Below are 23,489 nucleotides of genomic sequence, written 5' to 3' on the forward strand. Positions count from 1 at the left end.
GAGGTCTGTTCCGCAGACCAACATTGAACTTACAATGCACGCCTAAGTACCACTGCCGAAGCAGACAGCCTAGATATCAGGGGAGCCGCATCCAAAGAGGGATCACAGATAAACTGCAGCCTCTGGACCAACTGGTCCGCCAGTTCAGCAAAGGCAGGGGGAATCGGCTTATCCTCTAGGTCAGTGTTCCTCAACCCTGGTCCTCGGGGCCCACTAACAGGCCAGGTTTGCAAGATAACTGAAATACATCCCAGGTGATATAATTTGCTGCTCAGTGATTGCAATACTCTAGTCTGCATCTCCCCAAGGTAATACCTAAAATCTGGCCTGTTAGTGGGCCCTGAGGACCGGAGTGGAGGACCACTGCTCTAGGTCATGGCACAAAAGTTTAGCCCACTCGGTCAGTTTGCGACACCAGGGGAATGGTGAAGATGAGCCTAAGCTCCGAATCAGTAACAGTGAACATATTGTGAGCCACAGCCTCCACTTTCCTGTCAGCTGGATCTTTGAAGACAGGCGATTCCTCAACCAAAATCATGGTCGCTTTATTCAACCTAGAAACCGGGGTGGGGTCCACCACCAGTGGCACAGTCCACTTTTTAAGGAGAGACTATTCAAAGGGGTACCTCACCGCAAAGCGTTTAGGAACTACAAAGGGACGTTTTGGATGCTCCCACTCCTATTTCGACAGATTTGTCGCAAAAGAGGGATAGGAAAAAATGGTTGCCAGCAAGAGTAATTCTGAGTGCAAAAGAGGACAGCCACCTCCGACGCAGCTTCAGCTGCATCCTCCATTTTTAAAGTTTCACGCACAGATAAAACCAGTGCATCCACCAGCGCCTTCTCGTGCGCAGCTACAGGTGTGGACAAATCATCCTCACTATCCTATAATTCAGGGAGCATAGCCGCAGACCCCGCAGGGTGGACAAGGTCCGCAGCGGCCAAATCCGATTCAGGATCTGAGGAGATAGATGAGGCAGGGGAAGGTGGGGGTGCTTTTTGCTATATATACACACACATATAAATATATATATATTTTTTATTTTTTTTTAAGTACATCATATATGGACACTCTTCTTTACTGCTTAGCCTTTCATTTCATTTTCTTTGCCTCGCCAGTTGTTGTTCCTGTGGCCTCAAGTGCATGCATGTTCCTCCCCTGGCTGGTTATCCTCAGCCTGCTGGTGGTTGAAGGTGGAGAAGTATTTCTGAGATCCAAGTGACCTTTGAGGTAAAATATTTGAAATGTGTTGGGTCTGTCCCAGCTTGGGGGACTGGACAAGTTAGGCACTGTGATAATTTCTTAGTAATTCCCCGACTAGGGCCTTATGGGTGGGGTCATGTATATACTGTATTTACATGTATGTTGAATGAGCTTCTATATATTTTTTGTTCTTCTAATTGTTGTAAATAAAGCTTTATTGTTTAATAATATGGTTTACACACCATTGCATTGACACTCCCGTAGGAATTGGGTGTGGGTAATCAATTTATTGTTGGGGATGCTGGTAAGTACATATTTTTAATATTTAGCTACCACGACTCTCTTCATTACATATATTGTTGGAATATGTTTAAAGTGTGGTTAACACGATCACTTTATTACAATTAATATTTTTTTTTTTTTAGAGAGTGTCTATTGATGTCCTCCCATGCTCGCACGCAGCCAGGAGTGTCTGTGATGGCTGGGTCCTTGGGACCTAGCGCATCATGGATGGGGGTAAAAGGCCAATTACAGCAGCCCTTTACCATGTGATTGCTCTGTCCAATGACAGAGCGCTCACTTTGTCAACAAACCGGTGTAACGTGAGAATTACCTACCCCGTGAGAATTACCTACCCCTCGTCACTTCCGGCCAGAAACAGCTGAGCAGCGCAGCAGTGCGCATGCTCAGAGCCCCGGATACCTAATGGAAGAACAGAGGAGCTTACTAGTGCGCATGCGCACTAGTATGAAACGATCACGGTGTACCGTGAGAAAAACCTACCGACGCGGCGCTTACATGAAAACAGCTGTGCGGCAATACGAGTCACCTCCGCTCCTGTCCCGGTCACTTCCCTGCTCTCGGCAAGTAAATATAAAAGCGGCTTTCGGCTCCGTGATTTATCTTTTCATACAGCCGCTGCCGCTTTTATATTTACTATCCGAGAGCAGGGAAGTGACCGGGACAGGAGCGGAGGTGACTCGTATTTCCACACAGCTGTTTTAATGTACCCGCTGCATTACATACAGGGCCGAGTACCGGAAGTGACGAGGGGTAGGTTTTTCTCACGGGTAGGTAATTCTCACGGAACACCGGCATCATATCCGGTTCAGCTCTCTCCTCTACTTACACCAATCAATACAGCATGTGGGGAGAGGAGGGAGACTGCAACAGCGTGAATGGGCTGGATTTGCAGTGCCCACAGTGCTCATCCGTGCCTCATCCATGCCACATCAGAGATCATCCGTGCCACATGAGTGCTCATATCCATTCCACATCAGTCTTCATCCGTGCCTCATTTCTGCCACATTCATGCCACATCCGTGCCCCATTCATGCGACATCCGTGCTCATTCGTGCCCCATCCATGCCACATCAGTGCTCATCCGTGCCTCATCCATGCCACATCAGTGCCTCATCCATGCCACATTTGTGCTACATCAGTGATCATCCGTGCCACATCCAGTGCCTTATTTGTGCCACATCAGTGATCATCCATGCTACATCAGTGCTCACATTCGTGCTCATCCATCAGAGCCTCATCCGTGCTCATCCATCAGACCCACATCCGTGCTCATCCATGCCTCTTTTGTGCCACATCAGTGCTCATCCGTGCCACATCAGTGCTCATCCATGCCTCATTTGTGCCACATCAGTACTCATCCATCCGTGCCACATCCATGCCACATCAGTGCACATCTGTGCCTTATCCATGGCACATCAGTGAACATCCGTGCCACACCAGTGCTCATTCATGTCCTATCCATGCCACATCAGCGCCCCTAACCGTACCACATCAGTGCTCAAATCAGTGCCACATTAGTGCTCATCCATGCCTCATTTGTGCCACATCAGTGCTCATCAATACCACATCAGTGCTCAAATCCGTGCCTCATTCATGCCACATCTGTACTCATCCATCCATGCCACACCCGTGCCACATCAGTGCTCATGCATGGCACATCCGTGAACATCTGTGCCACATCAGTGCTCATTTGTGCCCTATCCATGCCACATCAGTGCTCAAATCCGTGCCACATCAGTGCTCATGCATGGCACATCCGTGAACATCTGTGCCACATCAGTGCTCATTTGTGCCCTATCCATGCCACATCAGTGCTCAAATCCGTGCCACATCAGTGCTCATCCATGTCTTATTTGTGCCACATCAGTACTCATCCGTCTGTGCCACATCTATGCCACATCAGTGCTCATCTGTGCCTTATCCATGCCACATCATTGCTTATCTATGCCTCATTTGTGCCACAGTAGTGCTCAACCGTACTCATCCGTGTCACATCAGTGCTCATCAATGCCACATCCCTGCCTTATCCATGCTACATCAGTGCTCAGGCCTGCCACATTAGTGCTCACCTGTGCCACATACACGCCACATTAGTGCTTATTTGTCCGGGCCACATCAGTGTTCATTCGTGCCACACCCATGCCACATCAGTGCTCACCTGTACCACATTCATGCCACATCAGTGCTAATCCGTGCCACATCAGTGTTCATCCATTCATGCCACATCCATACCACATCAGTGCTCACCGTGCCTCATCTATGCCACATTAGTGCTCATCCGTGCCACATCAGCGCTCATTCGGGTCTCATTCATGCCACATCCGTGCTCATCTGTGCCACACCCATGACACATCAGTGCTCATCTATGCCACCTCAGTGCTTATCTATGCCACATTCATGCCACATCAGTGCTCATCTGTGCCACATCAGTGCTCATCCGTCCATGCCACGTCAGTGCTCATCCCTGCCTCACCCATGCCACATCTGTGCTCATCCGGGCCACATCAGTGCTCATCCATGCCTCATTTGTGCCACATCAGTACTCATCCATCCGTGCCACATCCATGCCACATGAGTGCACATCTGTGCCTTATCCATGGCACATCAGTGAACATCCGTGCCACACCAGTGCTCATTCATGTCCTATCCATGCCACATCAGCGCCCCTAACCGTACCACATCAGTGCTCAAATCAGTGCCACATTAGTGCTCATCCATGCCTCATTTGTGCCACATCAGTGCTCATCAATACCACATCAGTGCTCAAATCAGTGCCTCATTCGTGCCACATCTGTACTCATCCGTCCATGCCACACCCGTGCCACATCAGTGCTCATGCATGGCACATCCGTGAACATCTGTGCCACATCAGTGCTCATTTGTGCCCTATCCATGCCACATCAGTGCTCAAATCCGTGCTCATGCATGGCACATCCGTGTACATCCATGCCACATCAGTGCTCAAATCCGTGCCACATCAGTGCTCATCCATGTCTTATTTGTGCCACATCAGTGCTCATCCGTCTGTGTGCCACATCTATGCCACATCAGTGCTCATCTGTGCCTTATCCATGCCACATCATTGCTTATCTATGCCTCATTTGTGCCACATCAGTGCTCAACCGTACTCATCCGTTTCACATCAGTGCTCATCAATGCCACATCCCTGCCTTATCCATGCTACATCAGTGCTCAGGCCTGCCACATTAGTGCTCACCTGTGCCACATACACGCCACATCAGTGCTTATTTGTCCGGGCCACATCAGTGTTCATTCGTGCCACACCCATGCCACATCAGTGCTCACCTGTGCCACATTCATGCCACATCAGTGCTCATCCGTGCCACATCAGTGTTCATCCATTCATGCCACATCAGTGCTCACCCGTGCCTCATCTATGCCACATTAGTGCTCATCCGTGCCACATCAGCGCTCATTCGGGTCTCATCCATGCCACATCCATGCTCATCTGTGCCACACCCATGACACATCAGTGCTCATCTATGCCACCTCAGTGCTCATCTATGCCACATTCATGCCACATCAGTGCTCATCTGTGCCACATCAGTGCTCATCCGTCCATGCCACGTCAGTGCTCATCCATGCCTCACCCATGCCACATCTGTGCTCATCCATGCCACATCTGTGCTCATCTGTGCCACATCAGTGCTCATCTGTGCCACATCAGAGCCATCACAGTGCTCATTAGCTCCCATCTGTGCCACTACAGTGCAATCAGTGCCCTAAAGTGCCTCACAAATGTGTAATAGGTAGTCAGGAAATTAGATGTGCAATTTATGTCCCTAGAACACCTGACGGTACTCCCTGCATGTTGGGCTTCTGTATGTGGCCAGGCTGTGTAAAAGTCTCACACATGTGGTAGGTGTAGTAAAATTGGGTGTAATATTTGCTTATAAATTGACAACTTTTTGTTTAAAAAAAAAAAAAACCTGCATTTTCATTTTCTTTCCATATTTTCCAAAAACTTGTGGAAAAAATGACATGTTCAAAAAACTCATTATGCCTCGTAGAATATACAGTGGGGCATTTGCTTTCCAAAATGGGGTCATTTTGTGGGCGTTTCCATTGTCTCTGTGTTCCAGGGCCTTCAATATTTGATAGGTATTTATGAAATTAGATGTGTAATTTATGCTCCTAGAATGCCTACCTGCATGTAAGTATGCATATGCCATGTGAGAGCAATAACCTGTTAATATGACAATTTTGTGAAAAAAAATCTTTATTTTTCAAAGAACTGTGGGAAAAATTCCAACTTAAAAAATAAAAAAAAAAACTCACCATGCCTTTACTAAATACCTTGGAATGTCTACTTTCCAAAGAGGGGGTATTTGTATTGTCCTGGCTTGTTAGGGTCTCAAGAAATAAGAACATCAGTAGAGCCATCAGTTTTCAATGATTGGCACCATAGCTTGTAGACTATAACCTTCACAAAGACCAAATAATAATAATATTGCTTATTTTTACCAAAGAAATTTAGCAGTACAACTTTTGGCCAAAATTTATGAAAAAAAAAATCACTAATTTGCTCAATTTTAATTTTCAAAATATTTTGCTTTCCTTTTTTTTTTTTTTTTTTTTTTTTTATTTATAGCAAAAAAATAAATAAAAAAAAACAGTGGTGATTAAATAACACCACAAAATAAAGCTCTATTTGTGTGAAAAAAGGACACAAAATTTCATATGGGTACAGTGTTGCATGACTGAATAATTGTCATTCAAAGTGTGAGAGCACTGAAAGCTGAAAAACGGCCTGGTATAAGACGGTATAAGTGGTTGAATGTTTTGAACCAATGTGCCTTTTGAAAACGTATCTTTTTTCCCTGTAGTTGTGATGTTTGTTTGTTGGTTAACCAACAATTGTCATGAAAAAACCTTCTGGAAAATAAAAAAAATCTGTTTTGAAAAAAACGCCCAAGACTGGTCAATTCTATCAAAAGAGTTTATTATAAAAAAAAAAAAAAAAAGTGAACCTACACTTCAAGATTACTTTATCCTGCTTTTGCAGGCAACATGGTGCAATTATGTCCTAAAAACTGTGAACCAGTGAAAAGGATGCAGGCAAAGAATTGTTGCAAATCCCACAAACTCATGTGACATTTGTAAGAGAGGGAAAGAGGCAAACTATTCCATACTAGACATATGCCGGTTTTCGGTAATTCGATATATCGCGGTATTGCATAGCCACAGTATTGTTATTGTGGCATTTTTAAAATACCGAGTTTCTCTGCTCCTGGGTCTGACTTGTGAATTGATACATTTCAGTGAGCTGGATGACTCATTCACTCACACAGCTCTCCCAGTAACTATAAACAAAAATGATTACATTTGTATCTTTTCCTTCCCTCTGCCAGGGAGAAAGGAAGTTTAACCTCTTAAAGACTGGATCTTTTTCTGACACTTGTTGCTTGCAAGTTAAAAATCAGTTTTTTTTTTTGCTAGAAAAGTACTTAGAACCCCCAAACATTTTATATATTTTTTTTAGCAGAGACCCTACAGAAAAAAATGGCGATTGTTGTAATATTTTATGTCACACTGTATTTGCGCAGCAGTCTTTCAAACGCAATTAATAGACTTTAATGAATAAAAAAAAAAAAAAAACGTAACAGTAAAGTTATCCCAATTTTTTTTTTTTGTTACACAGAGAATCGTGATCTTTATTCCAAGCTAAAAAAATTGTGATTCTCGTTTTGGCCAGAATCGTGCAGCTCTAATTTTATATATATATATATATATATATATATATATATATACATATACACACACACGCATAGCAGCCCACATTACATTATTATATAGCCATCAAGCAGTGTCTGGCCTACCTGGTGATGACTGGTCCTGGCGCTCTGATCCGATGGCCTGGTCTTTAAAGGGGCAAATCCTTGCGATCCAGAAGTGGTTAAACCTGCAGGAGGACCGGTGTTTTTATCTATTAATGACTTTACTATTGCTTTAGGCCTGGTTCACATGTATGCGGGTTGGTGGTTCACATGTATGCGGGTTGGGGGCCCACATTTGCACAGGCATAGCAGCCCATTGATGTGAATGGGCTTGAGCTGCTATGCCTGCGTTTTCAGCTGAAAAAAGGTGCATGCAGAATTTAAAAAAATGCAGTGGCCATGAAATCCATCCTTCTTTTGCACCATGCGACTTACCTGCCGTTGCTGCACACGCAAACTGTTTTTAAATGCCGTGCCCACGTATACAAAAAATGCAGAAAGCTTGCCAGAGCAGGAACTGCAGGTTAGTCGCATGGTGCAAAAGCAGGATGGATTTCAAGGCCACTGAATTTTAAAAAAATGCTGCATGCACCTTTTTTCTGCGGAAAATGAGGGCATAGCAGCCCGTTCAAATCAATGGGCTGCTATGCCTGTGCAAATGTGGGCCGCCAACCCGCATACATGTGAACCGCCAACCCGCATACATGTGAACCACCAACCCGCATACATGTGAACCGCCAACCCGCATACATGTGAACCAGGCCTAAAGCAATAGTAAAGTAATTTTATAAACAACACCTCCTTCAGGTTTAACCAGTTCTTGACCACAAGGATTTGCCCTCTTAATGACCAGGCCATCGGATCGGAGCCGAGCGCCAGGACCAGTTATCACCAGTTAGGCCAGACACTGCTTGATGACCTATTTTAGGCCTGGTTCACAGAGTCTGTACTGACTGTCTATATAATAATTTGCATAAGTGAACCAAAGCCCCTAAATTCAGCAATGAAATTCAAGTGAGGTAGAAATTTAATAATTTAAATTTAATAATAGAATACCGTGATAATACCGTATACCGTGGCAAAACCTTAATCAATTAATCGCAGCATGAAAATCTGATACCGTCACAAGCCTATTCCATACACAATCAAAAGTACACTTAATTCATGAGGGTGTTTTTATCAAGTAAATTCATTTAACTGACCTTCAAGTAGTTCGATTCTACCCCGATCACTGATTGTGATCTCATCCTTAGGTTTTGCAGAGGATGACCATCTTTGTGTACTTCCTGGAAGACATGCAACGGCAATTAGTAGGAAAAGTGGAGGTAGCATGACAAAGATATTCACAGTATTTTTTATTAAAAAGTGTATGCATAGCCATTTTTTTTTAGATAGTCACATTTTTACTATTGTTGTTTTGAGTCTTCCCTTGATAGATTTCCCCTATTTTCTTTGTCCTAATAGCCAGTCACAGAAACAGTAAATAAATGAAAATGCAGTATTTTAAGTTACCATCAGAAGAGTGAAAAGAGACATAAAAATAGGGCATATTTAAGAGTACCAGTGGGTCCAAATATAAAAAAAAAAAAAAATGTATCATCACAAATGCTCACTAATCCAAATGGCCAGGAACACAGAAGTGTGTATTCAAACAGGCCTGAATATAATAAATAGAAATAACAGGATTTGTGTTACTTACTGTAAAATCCATTTCTCTCAGTTCATCGACGGGCACTGCGCTCCATATTCAGAATCCGAGGGTTATATCACCCCCTACAGGAGAAGGACACTAGGCAGAAAAAACAAACGGAGGCTAAGAAATCCCCCTGATGCAAGGATGCACCACAGTTCAAATGGACTCCATTCTAAATTTCTGTACCCCCACAAAACAGTTTAGGGCCTTGAGGTCCAGAAACAGACGAATCTTGCCCTCCTTTGGGACTGTAAACATGTTTGAATAAAAACCTTGAAATCGTTCCAATACCAGAACAATAACTCCTTGAAGCAACAGGTCCTGCACCACCCTGAAGAGAGGTTGCAGCCAGTCCAGGGACAGACGCAGATTGGAGGGAAAGAACCTTTCCGGAGGGCAAGAACGAAACTATCCCAAACAGGTGATCACCTTGAAAGGGCAAATCAGTTAGAGCTTTTATAGAGGTTTGGTTTGCAGACCAACACTTAAGCCACAACAAACGCCTAAGCACCACTGCCAAAACAGAGAGCTTAGAAATTAAGGGAGCCACGTCCAAGGAGGCATCTCAGACAAATTGCAGCTCCTGGATCAACTTGCCCACCAATTCAACAAAAAGTCAGGGGGAATCTACTCACCCCCCCAGATCATGGCGCAAAAGTTTAGCCCACTCAATCAGAGCTTGCAACACCAGGGCAATGGCCAGGACCAGCAGTTGCGGGCCACAGACTCTGCTTTTCCATCAGCCGGATCACTCTACTGAAATCATGATTGCCTTATGCAACCTGGAAACAGGAGGGTCCACCACCGGTGGGAAAGTCCACTTCTTCAGAAGTGGCTCCTCAAAGGGGTACTGCACTGCAAAACGTCTAGGAACCACACGGGATAATTTGGACACTCCCAATCTTTGCAGACAAATTTGTCAAATCATAAGAGATAAGAAAACACTTTCGCCATGCGAGGCGGCTTGTGAGTACCAAAAGGAATGGCCACAGTTAGCTGCATCCTTCTGCACAGATGTAACATGTGTTTCCACCAGCGCCTTCTCAAGCGCTGTTGCAGTTGCGGAGGAATCATCCTCACTATCTGACAGATTAGGGAGCGTGACTACAAGCCCCACAGGGTGGGCCACGTCTGTGGGGACAGAGCCAGATTCAGGATCTGACAAGACAGATGAGGCAGAAGAGGGCAGAGGGCGCTTTCTGTTAGCCCTGCATCCAAAGGCCACCTCCACCCAGGAAACAAAGGACTCCAGGACTGCAGTCAGGGCATAAATGGACTGCTGGGACCCTGAAGAACCTGCGGCCTCCAGGAGGGGGTTAGGTGGGGAAACATGCTCCAGAGACCCCATGACTAATAAGGGAGAACCCACCAGCAAATCCATTTGGCAACACAGGGGACCCACCTAACCAGAGCCTGCCCACCCCACACTACTGCAGGGGGTACTCTGAGTCAGTGCACCCCGCTACTTGCAGCAGAGAGAGGGACCCCCACCAAGACTCACCCCTACCACCACTGGAGGAGCGCTGGTACCAAGCACCGGAGAAAACCAGTGATCCACGTGTGGTGTCCAGGGAAAAGAAAACCCAGGAGTCAATACAGGGGGAAGAGGAGGGGCCCCCACAACAATATTCAACGCCCTGAAGGCTTCCCTATCATGGCTGCCACTCCTGTGGACATTGGACTAACCAAAAATGGCCACGGGGGAGAAAAACACAGGCCCCAAAAGCTTGGCACCAAATACAGGAAGATTGCTGCCACACATGGCTCCCAGGGACCTGTAAACCAGTGGTCCTCAACTCTGGTCCTCGGGGCCCACTAACAGGCCAGATTTTAAGTATTACCTTGGGGAGATGCAGACTAGAATACTGCAATCACTGAGCAGCAAATGAGATCACCTGTGATGTAGTTTAGTTATCTTGCAATTCTGGCCTGTTAGTGGGCCCCGAGGACCGGAGTTGAGGACCACTGCTGTAAACCATCCCTGGACCCTAGGCCACAAACTCTGCAGCCCGAGGGGTTGGACCAGGGCCCCAAGACCCCCCCAGACAAGGTCGCACCCCACCCCTTAAGTTAAGTCCGCCCCGCCAGCGCCAGGACCGCCAGCCCCCCCCCCCCACTGGTGCCGCGCTGTACCAACCACTAACCCCCTCCACGCTACCCGGGGGGGGGGGGTTGTACGGCAAGGGTGGCCCACAGGGAACGACACAAACAGAGGGGGGGCCCGGGAAGTAGGATGAGAACCCGCAGACCCGACTATCCCGGGGGGTGCCCGGATCCGCATCCAGGAGAAGAGGGGGGACATATACTCACCGATCCAGCAGAAACCAGGTGGGCAGCACTCCAGGCAGAACCTGCCATCACTGAAATGGGGGGGCTGTCGGCCAGAAGGAACACTGCGACTCGGGCTAGAACTCGATCGTAAGCAACCTCGCGAGACGTTTAACCCCGCAGGCCAGCCACTGCCCAGTAGGGCTATTTTACGGCTGATCTAGGGCGGAGCTCTGGTCTGCACGCGCTCGATAGCCGGACTAGGGGGCCACTAGATCTAGCTATCCAGTCCCTCACCCAGCCCGGCAGTTGATTGTAGACCTCACGGGGGAAAAAAAAAAAAAAAAACAGAAATAAATATCCCAAGAGAAAAAAAAATTGCCAGAACCAAAGATCGCAGCAGGGAGCTAGGTCCTTACTCCGGATTAGGCAGAAAAAAAAAACTGGAGGCCTAAAGCAGAGAGAGGGATATATACCAGCTAGGACTGCCCATAGGTGTAGCCAAGTTGTTTTTTCTGCCTAGTGTCAGGAGGGGGGGGGGGGGGGGCGACATAACCCTATGGGATATGGAACGCTGTGTCTGTCAATGAACGAAAGAGAAATGAGTTTACAACATATGAATTCCAGTGTTCACAGAGATTTTCAACCACAGATATTGATGCCAGGTGTAATGTGCCACAGCTCAAGTGCTGATTGTTGACGTAGGTCTATCCATCCGGCTCAATTACACAAATCGAAATCAATTACACAAATTATATAGATCGAAATATATATATATATATATATATAAAACCACAACAAACTTGTTCAAACTCAAGGCGTTTCAGAGCGAGCATCACTTCCTCAAATACATACAGTGAGTTTATGTGTATATTCTGAAAGAACCTGCCCCAAGCTGGCTGGTATTTAGACAGAAACTGGATCATTAGCCGATTTTCTTTACGGTCTCTGGAAATATGGTCATTCTATAGAAGTATTTTATACACCGATTTGCCATTACGTTGTGACCACCCATCATAACCTATCAAAGCTTGGATTCCACTAGACCTCTAAAGGTATGCTGTGGAAAATGGCTCCAAGCTGTCAGTAGCAGATCATTTAGGTTCTGTAAGTTGCAAGGTTCCATGGGTCAGACTTGTTTCCCGACAGATCCCACAGATAGTCGATTGGATTAAGTTCTCGAGAATTTGAAGGCCAAGTCAATATCTGAAACTTGTTGCGGTGCTCCTCAAACCATTCGTGAATTCATTAGACCAGGCCACCTCCTTCCATTGCTATATGATCAAGTTCTGATGCTCACGTGCCTATGGTAGGCTGTGGATACGGGTCAGCATGAACATCCTGAACGGTCTGCAGCTATGAAGCCCCAGATGCCACAAACTGCAATGTACTGTATGTTCTGACACCTTTCTATGTTTAATTTACACCTGTTTAATTTGCATTATCCCTTATCTTTCTGTATGTGAATGATGGTTGATCAAGGTATGAACGACCTCAGGGGAGAGACCCCCCCTCCTTCAGGACCTCGGTCTCAACAGCCAGGCCATCAAAGCCAGCGACTGTAAAGCAGGATGGTATATCGGCCCTTGAGACAGGAGATCGTCTTGAAGAGGCAGACGCCACGGGGCGTCGACCGCCAGATTCACGAGGTCTGCGTACCAGGACCGGCGTGACCAATCCGGCGCCACAAGAATCACCGTGCTGCGTTCCGAGTGTAACCTGCGAAGGAACCTGGACAGCAACTGAATCGGTGGAAACGCGTACATCAGCTTGTACTGATGCCACGGGGCCACTAACGCGTCCGACGCGTCTGCCCGAGGGTCGCGCGTCCTTGCCACGAACCTTCTCACCTTGTTGTTGAGACGAGACGCGAACAGGTCCACATCTGGAAGACCCCACTTCGCGCACAACATCTGGAAGACAGCCGGGTGGAGAGACCATTCCCCCTGATTTAGGGTCTGGCGACTCAGATAGTCCGCCTGCCAGTTCTCCACCCCCGGAATGTGAACCGCCGTTATCGCCGGGACATGAGTCTCGGCCCAGGACAGAATGTCGACCACTTCTCGAGCCGCTCGGGCACTCCCGGTGCCCCCTTGGTGGTTGATGTAGGCCACCGCCGTGGCATTGTCCGTCTGCACCCGAACCGGGCAGCCCTGCAGCCGGTCCGTCCAACGATGAAGACAGAGATTTATCGCACGCAATTCCAGAATGTTGATCGGAAGGGAGGACTCCCCCTCCGACCAAGTTCCCTGGGCGGACAGAACGCCCAGAACACCACCCCAGCCCGACAGGCTGGCATCCGTGGTGATCACTGTCCACGAGATAGGACGAAAAGACTTGCCCCCCGACACCATCGGGGACTGGAGCCACCACAGAAGGTCCCTTCTGGTGCGATGGCCCAACGAGATTTGAAGATCCAGAGATTGAGGTCGCCCGTCCCACCTGGACAGGATCTCCGCTTGGAGACCCCGCGTGTGAAACTGGGCGAAGGGAATCGCCTCGAAGGCCGACACCATCAATCCCAGACATCTCATGCACGTCCGCAGAGACGAGTGCGGAAAGTCCCTGAGGGACCTGACTTCCTCCTTAAGAGTTCCGAGTTTGTCTTCCGGCAGGAAGACCTTCGCCTGAACTGAGTCCAGGATCATTCCCAGGTAGGGAAGACGAACCGACGGACTCCGTGTCGACTTTGGAAAATTTATCGTCCAACCAAACTCCTGCAGAGAGTTTGCATCGTGACAGACAGGTCCTTCTCCAGACCCTGGCTGGTCGCAGACCGAACCAGAATGTCATCCAGATACCCCAGGACAGAGATGCCCTGGGCTCTCAATAATGCCAGAACCGGTGCAAGCACCTTGGTGAAAACCCGCGGAGCCGAGGCGAGACCAAAAGGTAACGCCACGAACTGGTAGTGATCCCCCGCAATGGCGAATCGAAGGTACCTCTGGTGACCCTCGAAAATGGGGATGTGAAGATACGCATCCTTCAAATCGATGGAGGCCATGAATTCCCCTGGAACCAGGGCAGCCACCACCGACCGCAGGGATTCCATGCGGAACTTGCGAACCCGCACAGAGCGGTTTAGAGCCTTCAAGTCCAGAATTGGAGGAACCTTGCCCTCCTTCCTGGGCACGGTGAACAGATCGGAATAAAACCCCCGAAATCTGTCCCGATGAGGCACCGGAACCACTACTCCCTGAGCCCTCAGGTCTCGCACCGCCAGGTGCAGGTCCCGTAAACGCTCTGGAGACAGTTGAAGATTTGAGGGAAAAAATCTGCTCTCCGGCCGAGAGAGAAACTCGATCTTGTAACCAGATCGAACGATCTCCTGAACCCACCTGTCCCGCACACGGGCCAACCAGGGTTGAAGAAAACCGAGCAAGCATCCCCCCACCCCAAAACTGGGTGAGGGCGCCCCTTCAGGCCGCACTGTTATGGGCAGCGGGTCCGGACTGACCGGACTTCTGTTTTCCAGACCAGGGCTTCTTTTGAGAGCCTTGTCCCTTGAACGGTTTGCCCTTGTAGTGCGACCGAAAGGCACGAAAGGACCCCTGAGGGGGCCGAAAATTAGCATGCTTCTTCCCAGAAGCCCCCTTAGCCTTGGGGAAATGGGGCAAGAGAGTGCTCTTACCTCCGGTGATCCCCTTAATCAACACATCCAAGGACTCCCCAAAAAGGCGAGACCCATCATAAGGCAGATTGGCTAAGGTCTTACATGAAGATTGGTCCACCGACCAACACTTCAACCAAACCAGGCGGCGAGACAACACCGCCACGCTGTGTACACGTGCAGCCAACGGGACTAAGTCCAAGTGCGCATCACACAGATACATGACACCCTGGTGGATGTGACCCACCATATCCAGGGTCGCCGGCGAGGCCGAATCAGCCACTAGGACGCGCCTAAGCATCTGCGTCCAACTTGCGACAGCCTGGGCCGCCATGAGAGAGGCAAACAGAGCTTTAAGCATAGAACCCGTAACAGAATAAGTATGACGGGCAAGAGACTCCATTCTTCTATCCGTGGCATCACGGAACACCGGGGAATCCTCTGCAGGAATCGCAGTGGATTTGTTCAAAACCGCAATTGCGTGATCCACCGGGGGTGGTACACACCACCGTTCATCAGTGGAAGGCGAAAAAGGACAACGCAGCTTGAACCTACTTGGCACAGCAAAAGGTTTGCGTAAATTGCGCCACTGTTCCTTAACAGCGCGCTGAAAATCATCATTGCAGGGAAAAACCTGCGGCGTCCTGCGTTTTCTCTGCGTCCCATAAGCCGCCAAGGCAGCGGGGGGACACACTTCATCCTGCAAACGCAGCGTTTGTTTTATGGAAGCAATCAACTCATCCATGATTGCAAGCTCTTCAGGCGAGCCAGGGGGAGAATTATCAACCCCCTCAACCTCAGCCTCCACCTCGGACCCCACTAGATCCAGGGAGGAGCGGGACCCCGATAAGGAGACCCCCGCCATAACAGCCCCATCACCTTCACCCTCAGAATCAGAGGAAATAGAAACTCTGGGTCTTTTAGTAGATTGAGCAGCCACCAGCATCTGCACCTGAGCAGCAAGGCCGGCCACAATAGTGGCCAAATCCCCCCCTGGGGGGGAAACAGCGGTCCCCTGGCTTTCCACCAAGGTGGCAGGAAATTTGCCCTCCTGAGAATCCATTGCCCCAATATGATATGCCGGAGAATAAAGGGTTAACTGCCCCTTTAACAAGCGCGGCGAGCGCAGCCCAACGCACCACACACCAGCACAATGAGACCCCCACAGGGACAATAAACTGACACAGGCAATGGATATAGCAAGAAACAGAAGGATAAAACCTGAGGAGACCCTCGCCGCTGCTGCTGCCTCGATCGGTGTACCCAGGAGAAGAGGAAGTGATGAGACCAGGGCGCTCTATTAAAGCCTATGGGAGGCTACAAGAAAATGCCCGCCATGCATGTAGAACATGCGGCCGGAGCGAGTGCAGGCAAAATGGCGCCGTTTGGCGCCGAAACCGCCGCTCCCACAGCACAGTAATGCACATAACACCATCCATATATAAAAAAACATGGCAGATCGCCGCAGCGATCGCTGTATTGTGCCCAAACATGCCACAAAACATGCCCCACAGCACACAGCTTCTCACACTGAACAAGGCTGACACAGACAGTGTCACACAGCTCCCCCCCCCCCCCCTTGCAGCCCGCAGCATGCAGCAGAGTGATAGGGAGACAAACAGTGTGAACAGGGGCAGGTTACACAGTCCCAGACTGACACCCCCCCAGACAGACAGGTCCCCACATAGATACACTTACCTCTCAATGGTGTGGGGGACCCGCACAGGCGAACAAGCCGCTGCACATGAGGCAGGGAGAGTCGCATACAAGACGCACAAAATGGGGGTTAAGAAACCGCACAGCGTCCAGTGAGGTAGCCACCTCACCAATCATCCCTGCACCGAACAGGGATGGGTCGTTCACTGTGCCAGGAGCGTTACCTGGCTGAACGCTCGATGGCAGGCTGGGAAGCCACTGAACCATGACCTGCGACCAGGGGGATCAGCCCGAGACCCAGCCCGCATGATCCTCTTCGTCAGAAGAACTAACTAATGCTGACAAAAAGAACAGCGAAGTAAAGAGAGAGAAAAAACTCAAACAAAAAATCAAAAAAGAAGAAAGAGGCTGGGGCACAAAGCCCCAGCACAGAGAGAACCAGCTACTCCTGACAAGCTAGACATTGAAACTGAGATATGGTTGCAGGAAGTAGGAGGGTATTGACTGAGGGGACCACCCCTTGAGGGTGGGATATGTTAAAAGCTTTAATGTTAACATATTCTGTTGCCTAGCTACTCCTTCGGAGCAAAGTCTAATACCCCATTGTGACGAATATGAAGAGGCGGCGACTGTCGGAGGACGTAAGAGAAAGTAGCTCTTCCTCCTCAGGCAGGAAAAACACCCACCACAGTCTTTAAATTGGAGCCCTCTCCCCCACAGTCCTCACTTGTCGAAGAGTACCTCCTGCCCATCTGAAAAACATAAGCACAACAGCATAAATAATATGCGGGCAGTAAATGCTGTCCTGAAAGACTACTGGAAAACAAGTTACTGGTAAACCTAACTTGACTTTTCTCAAAAACGTCTTTTAGGACGGCATATGAGGATAAACAAGAACTTACCCCCTCAGGGGACCACAGCTTGCAGAACCTTTCTGCTGAAAGCCTGCTCCCCAGCTGATATTTTTTCCTGTCTGTAATGGCGTATGAAAGTGGACATGCTTGACCACGTCGCCGCTTTACAAATGTCGTTCCGGGGATTGCGACCGGCCTTCTCTGCCCATGTGGTTGCTAGGGATGTAACGATATCGAAGATATCGCGATATCGTATCGTCGTGGTCGTCTCGATATCGTCGTGGTCGTGTCTTGATATCGTCGTGGTTGGGTTACAATATTAAAAGGACAGGTGTCCGTCAAAAAGCAAGAGGAATAAACACAGTCCCGCGGAACAAATCATTGTTAACTACATAGACCAGAGTTTAAGGATTTTTTTTACTGTTTTTTTTTTTTCTTGCAATGTAGATATTTTGATCTTTCTGATGAAAAACGTGAACATAAGCTAAATGATAGGTCAGTGTTTTTTTTAAAGGCTTTTTGACTGACTATTTTATTTAAGTTTAAGTTATGTTCCTAAATACCAGTTTTAAAAGGCTGCCTTTATTTGCCTTGCACATTTAAACCTGACTTAACTTGATCTTTGTTTGCACTTAAAGGGAATTGCCTATTGTTTGTTCACAATTGTTCTAGCTGCTTCTTAACTTGAACATTGCACAGAAGAATCAGTTATGCAACCAAATATTACTATACAGAATATTGATGTTCCTGACTACAACTTGCACTTTAAAAGCACTATGTGATCAGTGTTTTATGTTGTCATGGATCCATAAATACAACAATAAATTGCCCGTTGACTGGCAAAAGCAGAATAAATGTCGGTATTTTTTCGCTATTATCATCACAAACACTATCATAAGCTATTTAACAATACCATGAGCTTTTCCACAATATCGCAATAAATATCGTACCGTGAGGTCAATATCGAAATTGTATCGTACCGTGAGATTTTGATATTGTTACATCCCTAGTGGTTGCTAGAGCTCATGTAGAATGAGCATGAATATCCAAGGGTGGAATGAGACCCAAAAGTAAATAAGCTGATTCAATAGCAATTGTTAGCCATCTGGCAATGGACCCTTTAGTGGTTTTCAGCCCATTTTTGGTCCCAGCAAACAAAACGAAAAAAAAGATTTAGAACTCCGGAATTCGTTAGGTAATTCTAAATAAGTTAAAATAATTCTTCTTATGCCCCATACACACCTGCAGATTATCTGCAGACTTTTGTCTGCAGACTTACCAAAACCATATAATATGAGGTCAAACCTAAACACTTTCAATTTGTATGCAATCCGGCAGGCCCTTGCACTACATAGAAAAGGTAAGTCTGCAGACAAAAGTCTGCAGATAATCTGCAGGTGTGTATGGGGCATTACATCTAAAGAATGAAAACTTCTTTCCTTTTCCCCTGACAGGTTAGGGAAAAAAGTTGGAAAAATAATATCTTAAGAACGACGATATACCCACGCTACCTTTGGGAGAAAGGCCTGGTCAGTTTTCGGCACAATCCTATCCAATCCTGAATAAATCGTTAGGAATGGCTCACTTACTTATCACTAATCCTGCGTGCGGAAGTGACTGCAATAAGCAGAACTGTCTTCAATGTGACATATTTAAAGGTTGCAGAGTCCAGAGGTTTGAAAGGAGACTTGGTTAGAGCTTGTAGGACAACTGAGAGATCCCACTGAGGAAAAGCTTCAACTTTAACTGGTCTTGAATGGGATAAGGCCTTAAAAAATAAATCAAATGATTATGGTTTCCGAAGCAACAGAGCGTTCCAAAAAAACTCCCAAAGCTGCAACCTGGACTTTGAGTGTGCTGATCGCTAGCTTCTTGTCTGCTCCTTGTTGAAGAATCTCCAGGATTGAGGCAAGATCTTCCGAAGGCTTTGATTTGTACAGGCACCAAGAGTTGTACCTTTTTCAAACTTTACCGTATATATAGCCCTTGTAACCTTTTTACGGCTTGACAGAAGAGTGCTTACTAAGCATTGGGAGAAACCTTTTTTCTAGTATAGATTTTCCACCTGTGGATAACACAAGGGACCTTGTAGCAACTGGTGATTCCTGATTGGAAGTGTCTGATACTGCTTGACCGTTAATTGGAGGAGAGATAAAAACTATGGCCTTTTCAGCCACAAATATGACTGCCACTTTCTCAGTTTGAATCTTCTTCAGGACCTGCAGAATTAGCTGGATGGGGGGGCGCAACACAGCTGAAAGTCTAATTTTTGAATGATAGCTTCTATCCTTTTAGGCCCATCTTCTCTGTTCAGGGGGGGGGGGGGGGAAACAAGCAAACCAGGATCGGCCGATTATCGGTGTGGCTGATAATCCCTTTTTTTTATGAATCGGTATTGGTCACATAACCTACCGACATGACCGATATTGGTCTCCTCCTGGTGCGGCGGCCATATTTTTGGGGCCCACTATGTCATTGGTCAAGATGCCAGGAAGGTTTTGCAGGCCCAGTGCGCGTAGCACACAATGTCATTACGTATGTTGCGCCACGAGCCTCCGTGCACTGGGCCTGCACATTCTGACTGAGTCCTGGCTTCTTCTACCCAGATAGGGCAAAAGGTTGCTGCCTCCCTTCCCCACGGACAGTGCACTGGATGGCTGGACTCGAGAGGACACGCCACCCACCCACAGCCGGGTGCCAGCCAGCCACCCACAGCCGGGTGCCAGCCAGCCACCCACAGCCGGGTGCCAGCCAGCCACCCACCCACAGCCGGGTGCCAGCCAGCCACCCATAGCCGGGTGCCAGCCAGCCAGTTGTACCCTTAGCTGTATTCCATAAACTCTCTTTGAAATTTCAATGGAGATGGATACAGACAGAAAAAGTAAAAGTGTGGTCTGGAACTATTTCTCATCTCAACTATCCCCAGGAAAAGCAGCAGTGTGCAACACATGCACAAACAATGTGAGCATGGGATCAGCAACTGCAAAAACTAAAAATACATCAAATCTTTGGGCTTATCTAAGAGTTCATCATGTTGAATTATATAACGCAGCACAGAAAAAACAAAACAGAATTTCAAAGTGAAATACCATTATCCCAGACAACAATAGCAGATAGGTTTCAGAAAAAAACAGGTGGCTAAATTCAAATGGAAGATCCCAATCGCTGGACAGAGTAATCACAGAAAGCATGGTCACCGATAACCAGCCATTTACAATAGTGTCTGATTCTCGATTTAAGTGGTTGATGTCCATAGCTGAGCCAAAGGTACACACTGAAGAGTGAAAAGTACTACCGAACCAAAATGCTGGGAAAGATTCACCAACAGGTAGTAGAGAAAATGAAAACTATGCTGCAACCAAAGAAAGCTGGCAACTCACTTTCATTCACGACTGACTGCTGGTCAGGACAGAGTCACTAATGAGTTTTACATGCTACTTCATTGACAGCGAAGACAAAAAGGCAATTGGTGTTGAATACAAAATTGATGCTGGGGAGTACATTAGAGAAATGTTTCTAGGCATGCTTAAAGACTGGGAAATTAACAAAGAACAAGTGATGCTTGTGCTAAGAGACAGCGGCGCAAACCTGGTGAAAGGAATGAGGCTTGCTGAAGTGTCAGACCTCAGTTTCATGGCACAGACCCTGCAACTTGTGGCAAATCATGGCCTGCCAAGCCAGAGAGCTTTGATTGATATAATTGACACGCTGAAGAGGTGCGCAGGCCATTTCCACCATTCAATCCTTGCCAAACAGTGACTGAGGTGCATTCAGGAAGACCTTGGCCCAAAAACAACTTGATTCAGGCTGTTCCAACACAATGGAACTCAACACTTCACATGCTGCAAAGAATGATGTAACAGAAGCAAGCTCTTAGCATCTATTCGGGTGAACATGAAGGATATTCTTGTCCTACTGCTAATCAGTGGGACATTGTAGCCAATGCTATTGAGACCCTCCTCCCCATAGAGGAAGGGACACTAGAGGTGAGTCATTACCACTTATCTGTGTCATCTGTCACCCCATGTGTAAGAGTGCTGAATACGCTTCTTCAAGAGAATGAAGGACCTAACACATGTGGCATTAAAATATGTAGGCAGGTCATGAGGGACAGCCTCACCAAACGTTTTGAGAACCATGAAGAGAATAAAAATTTTGTGCTGGTATGTCTTAAGGATCCTCGATACAAGAATCATGCTTTCTCTTCTGATGATGTATTGACCAAGGTTGACAGAAGATATTCAAACAGGAGGTGCAGGAGGTTCCTGCCGAAATGAAGAAAAAAGAAGAGCATGTTTCTAATCTGGAAAAGCAGGATGATGCAAAAAACAGACAAATGTCCAAAAAGACAACAGACAGAAGAGAATCTTCATCGTGGTCAAATTGATGCCATGTTCAGTGTTTTTGTTGGGGCCTCGTGCGGAGGATTCTTATGAATCTGCAATAATCAACCTGGATGATGAACTTCATCTCTATTTGAAGGAACCAGTAATTGACAGAAGTGGTGATCCTCTTCAATGGTGGAAAGAAAATATGAGGCATGCTACAAAAGATTTGCCTCTCATGCTAGAAGATACCTCTCTGCTCCTCCTTCCTCTGTACTAAGTGAGCGTATTTTTAGTGAAGTGGCAGCAATATATGAAAAAAACAGAAGCCATTTAACAGATGAACATGCTGAAATTGTATGCTTTTAGCACTAGAATATTAAAAAATATAATGAAGACGCTAAACCCCTAAATTTGAAAAAAAAAAAAAAACACAACATATACTGCTGCCCCTTTAAATGTGAATGAACACGTGCACAAATGAAAAATGTAATAGTGAAAGGCGGCGCTGTATAAAATTTTTGTATGTGCTGGGATTCACCACCAATACTGTTAAAAAAATGATACAATGTATCTATATATGGATATGTGCAGCAATGTGCCAAAAAGGCAACCAACACATCCCTATATGAGATAGTTTGCTGTGTACTCAATCAAAGCTGAGTGTCATTAGAAATCTGTGAAACGTGAATAGTAAATATATATGTCCAGCAATAAATTATAAATAAAATCATCTAGTTAATAAAAGTGAATACAATTCATGTGCATACTTGAACTATTCCCAATAGATACAAAAAAGTGCTAGGTGCATACAAGATCAGTCCAATTCAGAAAACATGACAAAAAAAATATGTCTAAAAGTCCAATATTGTGGTGAAGATAAGTGGCTGTCAGAACACCTGCACCTTTGTGAATAAGAAATGGTAACCTTTTCACCCCGTGGGTAAATGGATAATCTATATGCTCACCATAAAAAAGATTCAGGCCACCAGGACCTATATCACTTATACAATTGATGGATGCTCCGTCCACACTTACACCCTCTTATCTTCCCGCAATTCGATTGCATATATAGGAGGAACACAGAAATTGTATAATACTGTATTTCCGTTTTTTATTCTCTTATGAATCAATAAACAGTTGTGCTTACATCAATGAGTGCCTATCCTGGCACTGGTGAGAACCGCCACAATGGATATAGGAACCGTTACTCAGCTGACTTGTTGCCCCGCCACAGTGTTGCTGTGGTCGCGGCTGGCGTGTGACGTCGCTAGACAGACCCGGAAGTGTCAGAAAGCCTACAGACCACAATGCATTTAATCACTTGCCGACCGCCGCAAGTAAATTTACTGCGGCGGTCAGCCCCGGCCAGGCAAAGTGACGTATATTTACGTCACTAGCCTGAGCCTCTCTGGCGCGCGCGCGATCCCGCGGTCCCGCCGATGACTCGATTGGGTTCAGAACCGATCAGTCATCAGGTCCAGGCCAATCATTTTTGGCCTGGACCTGTTGATCGGTCCTGCCCAATCAAGTGACACTAAGCCTGTGAAATGTAAACACAGGCTTAGAGAAGATGTGCCCTCCCCTCCCAATGGTTTTTTTGGATCCAGCGTGAGAGGAGAGCACATCTAACTGTGAGTAATTGCACCAAGCACACCACACACAGATAGATAGGCACATTTCACCCCCGATCGCCCCCCCAATTAACCCCTACAGTCCCTGACACAACACACACTGTATACAGCATATAGCATTTTCCTATATACCTGTATACGTGTGATTTGTGGTCAGGTGTAGCGCTTGCGACCCCCCCTTTTCCACTTAAATTACCCCCCCCC

General features: G+C 47.0%; 1 protein-coding gene across 1 annotated transcript in view; it reads right to left on the reverse strand.

The window, feature by feature from the left end:
* The window catches only part of POLRMT (RNA polymerase mitochondrial), a 423,694-nt gene that overhangs the window by 375,030 nt on the left and 25,175 nt on the right, over window positions 1-23,489 (reverse strand). Inside the window, exon 2 of the mRNA XM_082261183.1 lies at window positions 8,448-8,531. Within this exon, the coding sequence (XP_082117309.1) occupies window positions 8,448-8,531 (84 nt within the window). The remainder of the gene's footprint in view (window positions 1-8,447; window positions 8,532-23,489) is intronic.

This window comes from Pelophylax lessonae, assembly GCF_965119305.1.
Source record: "Pelophylax lessonae genome assembly, chromosome: 1".
NCBI lineage: Eukaryota > Metazoa > Chordata > Amphibia > Anura > Ranidae > Pelophylax > Pelophylax lessonae.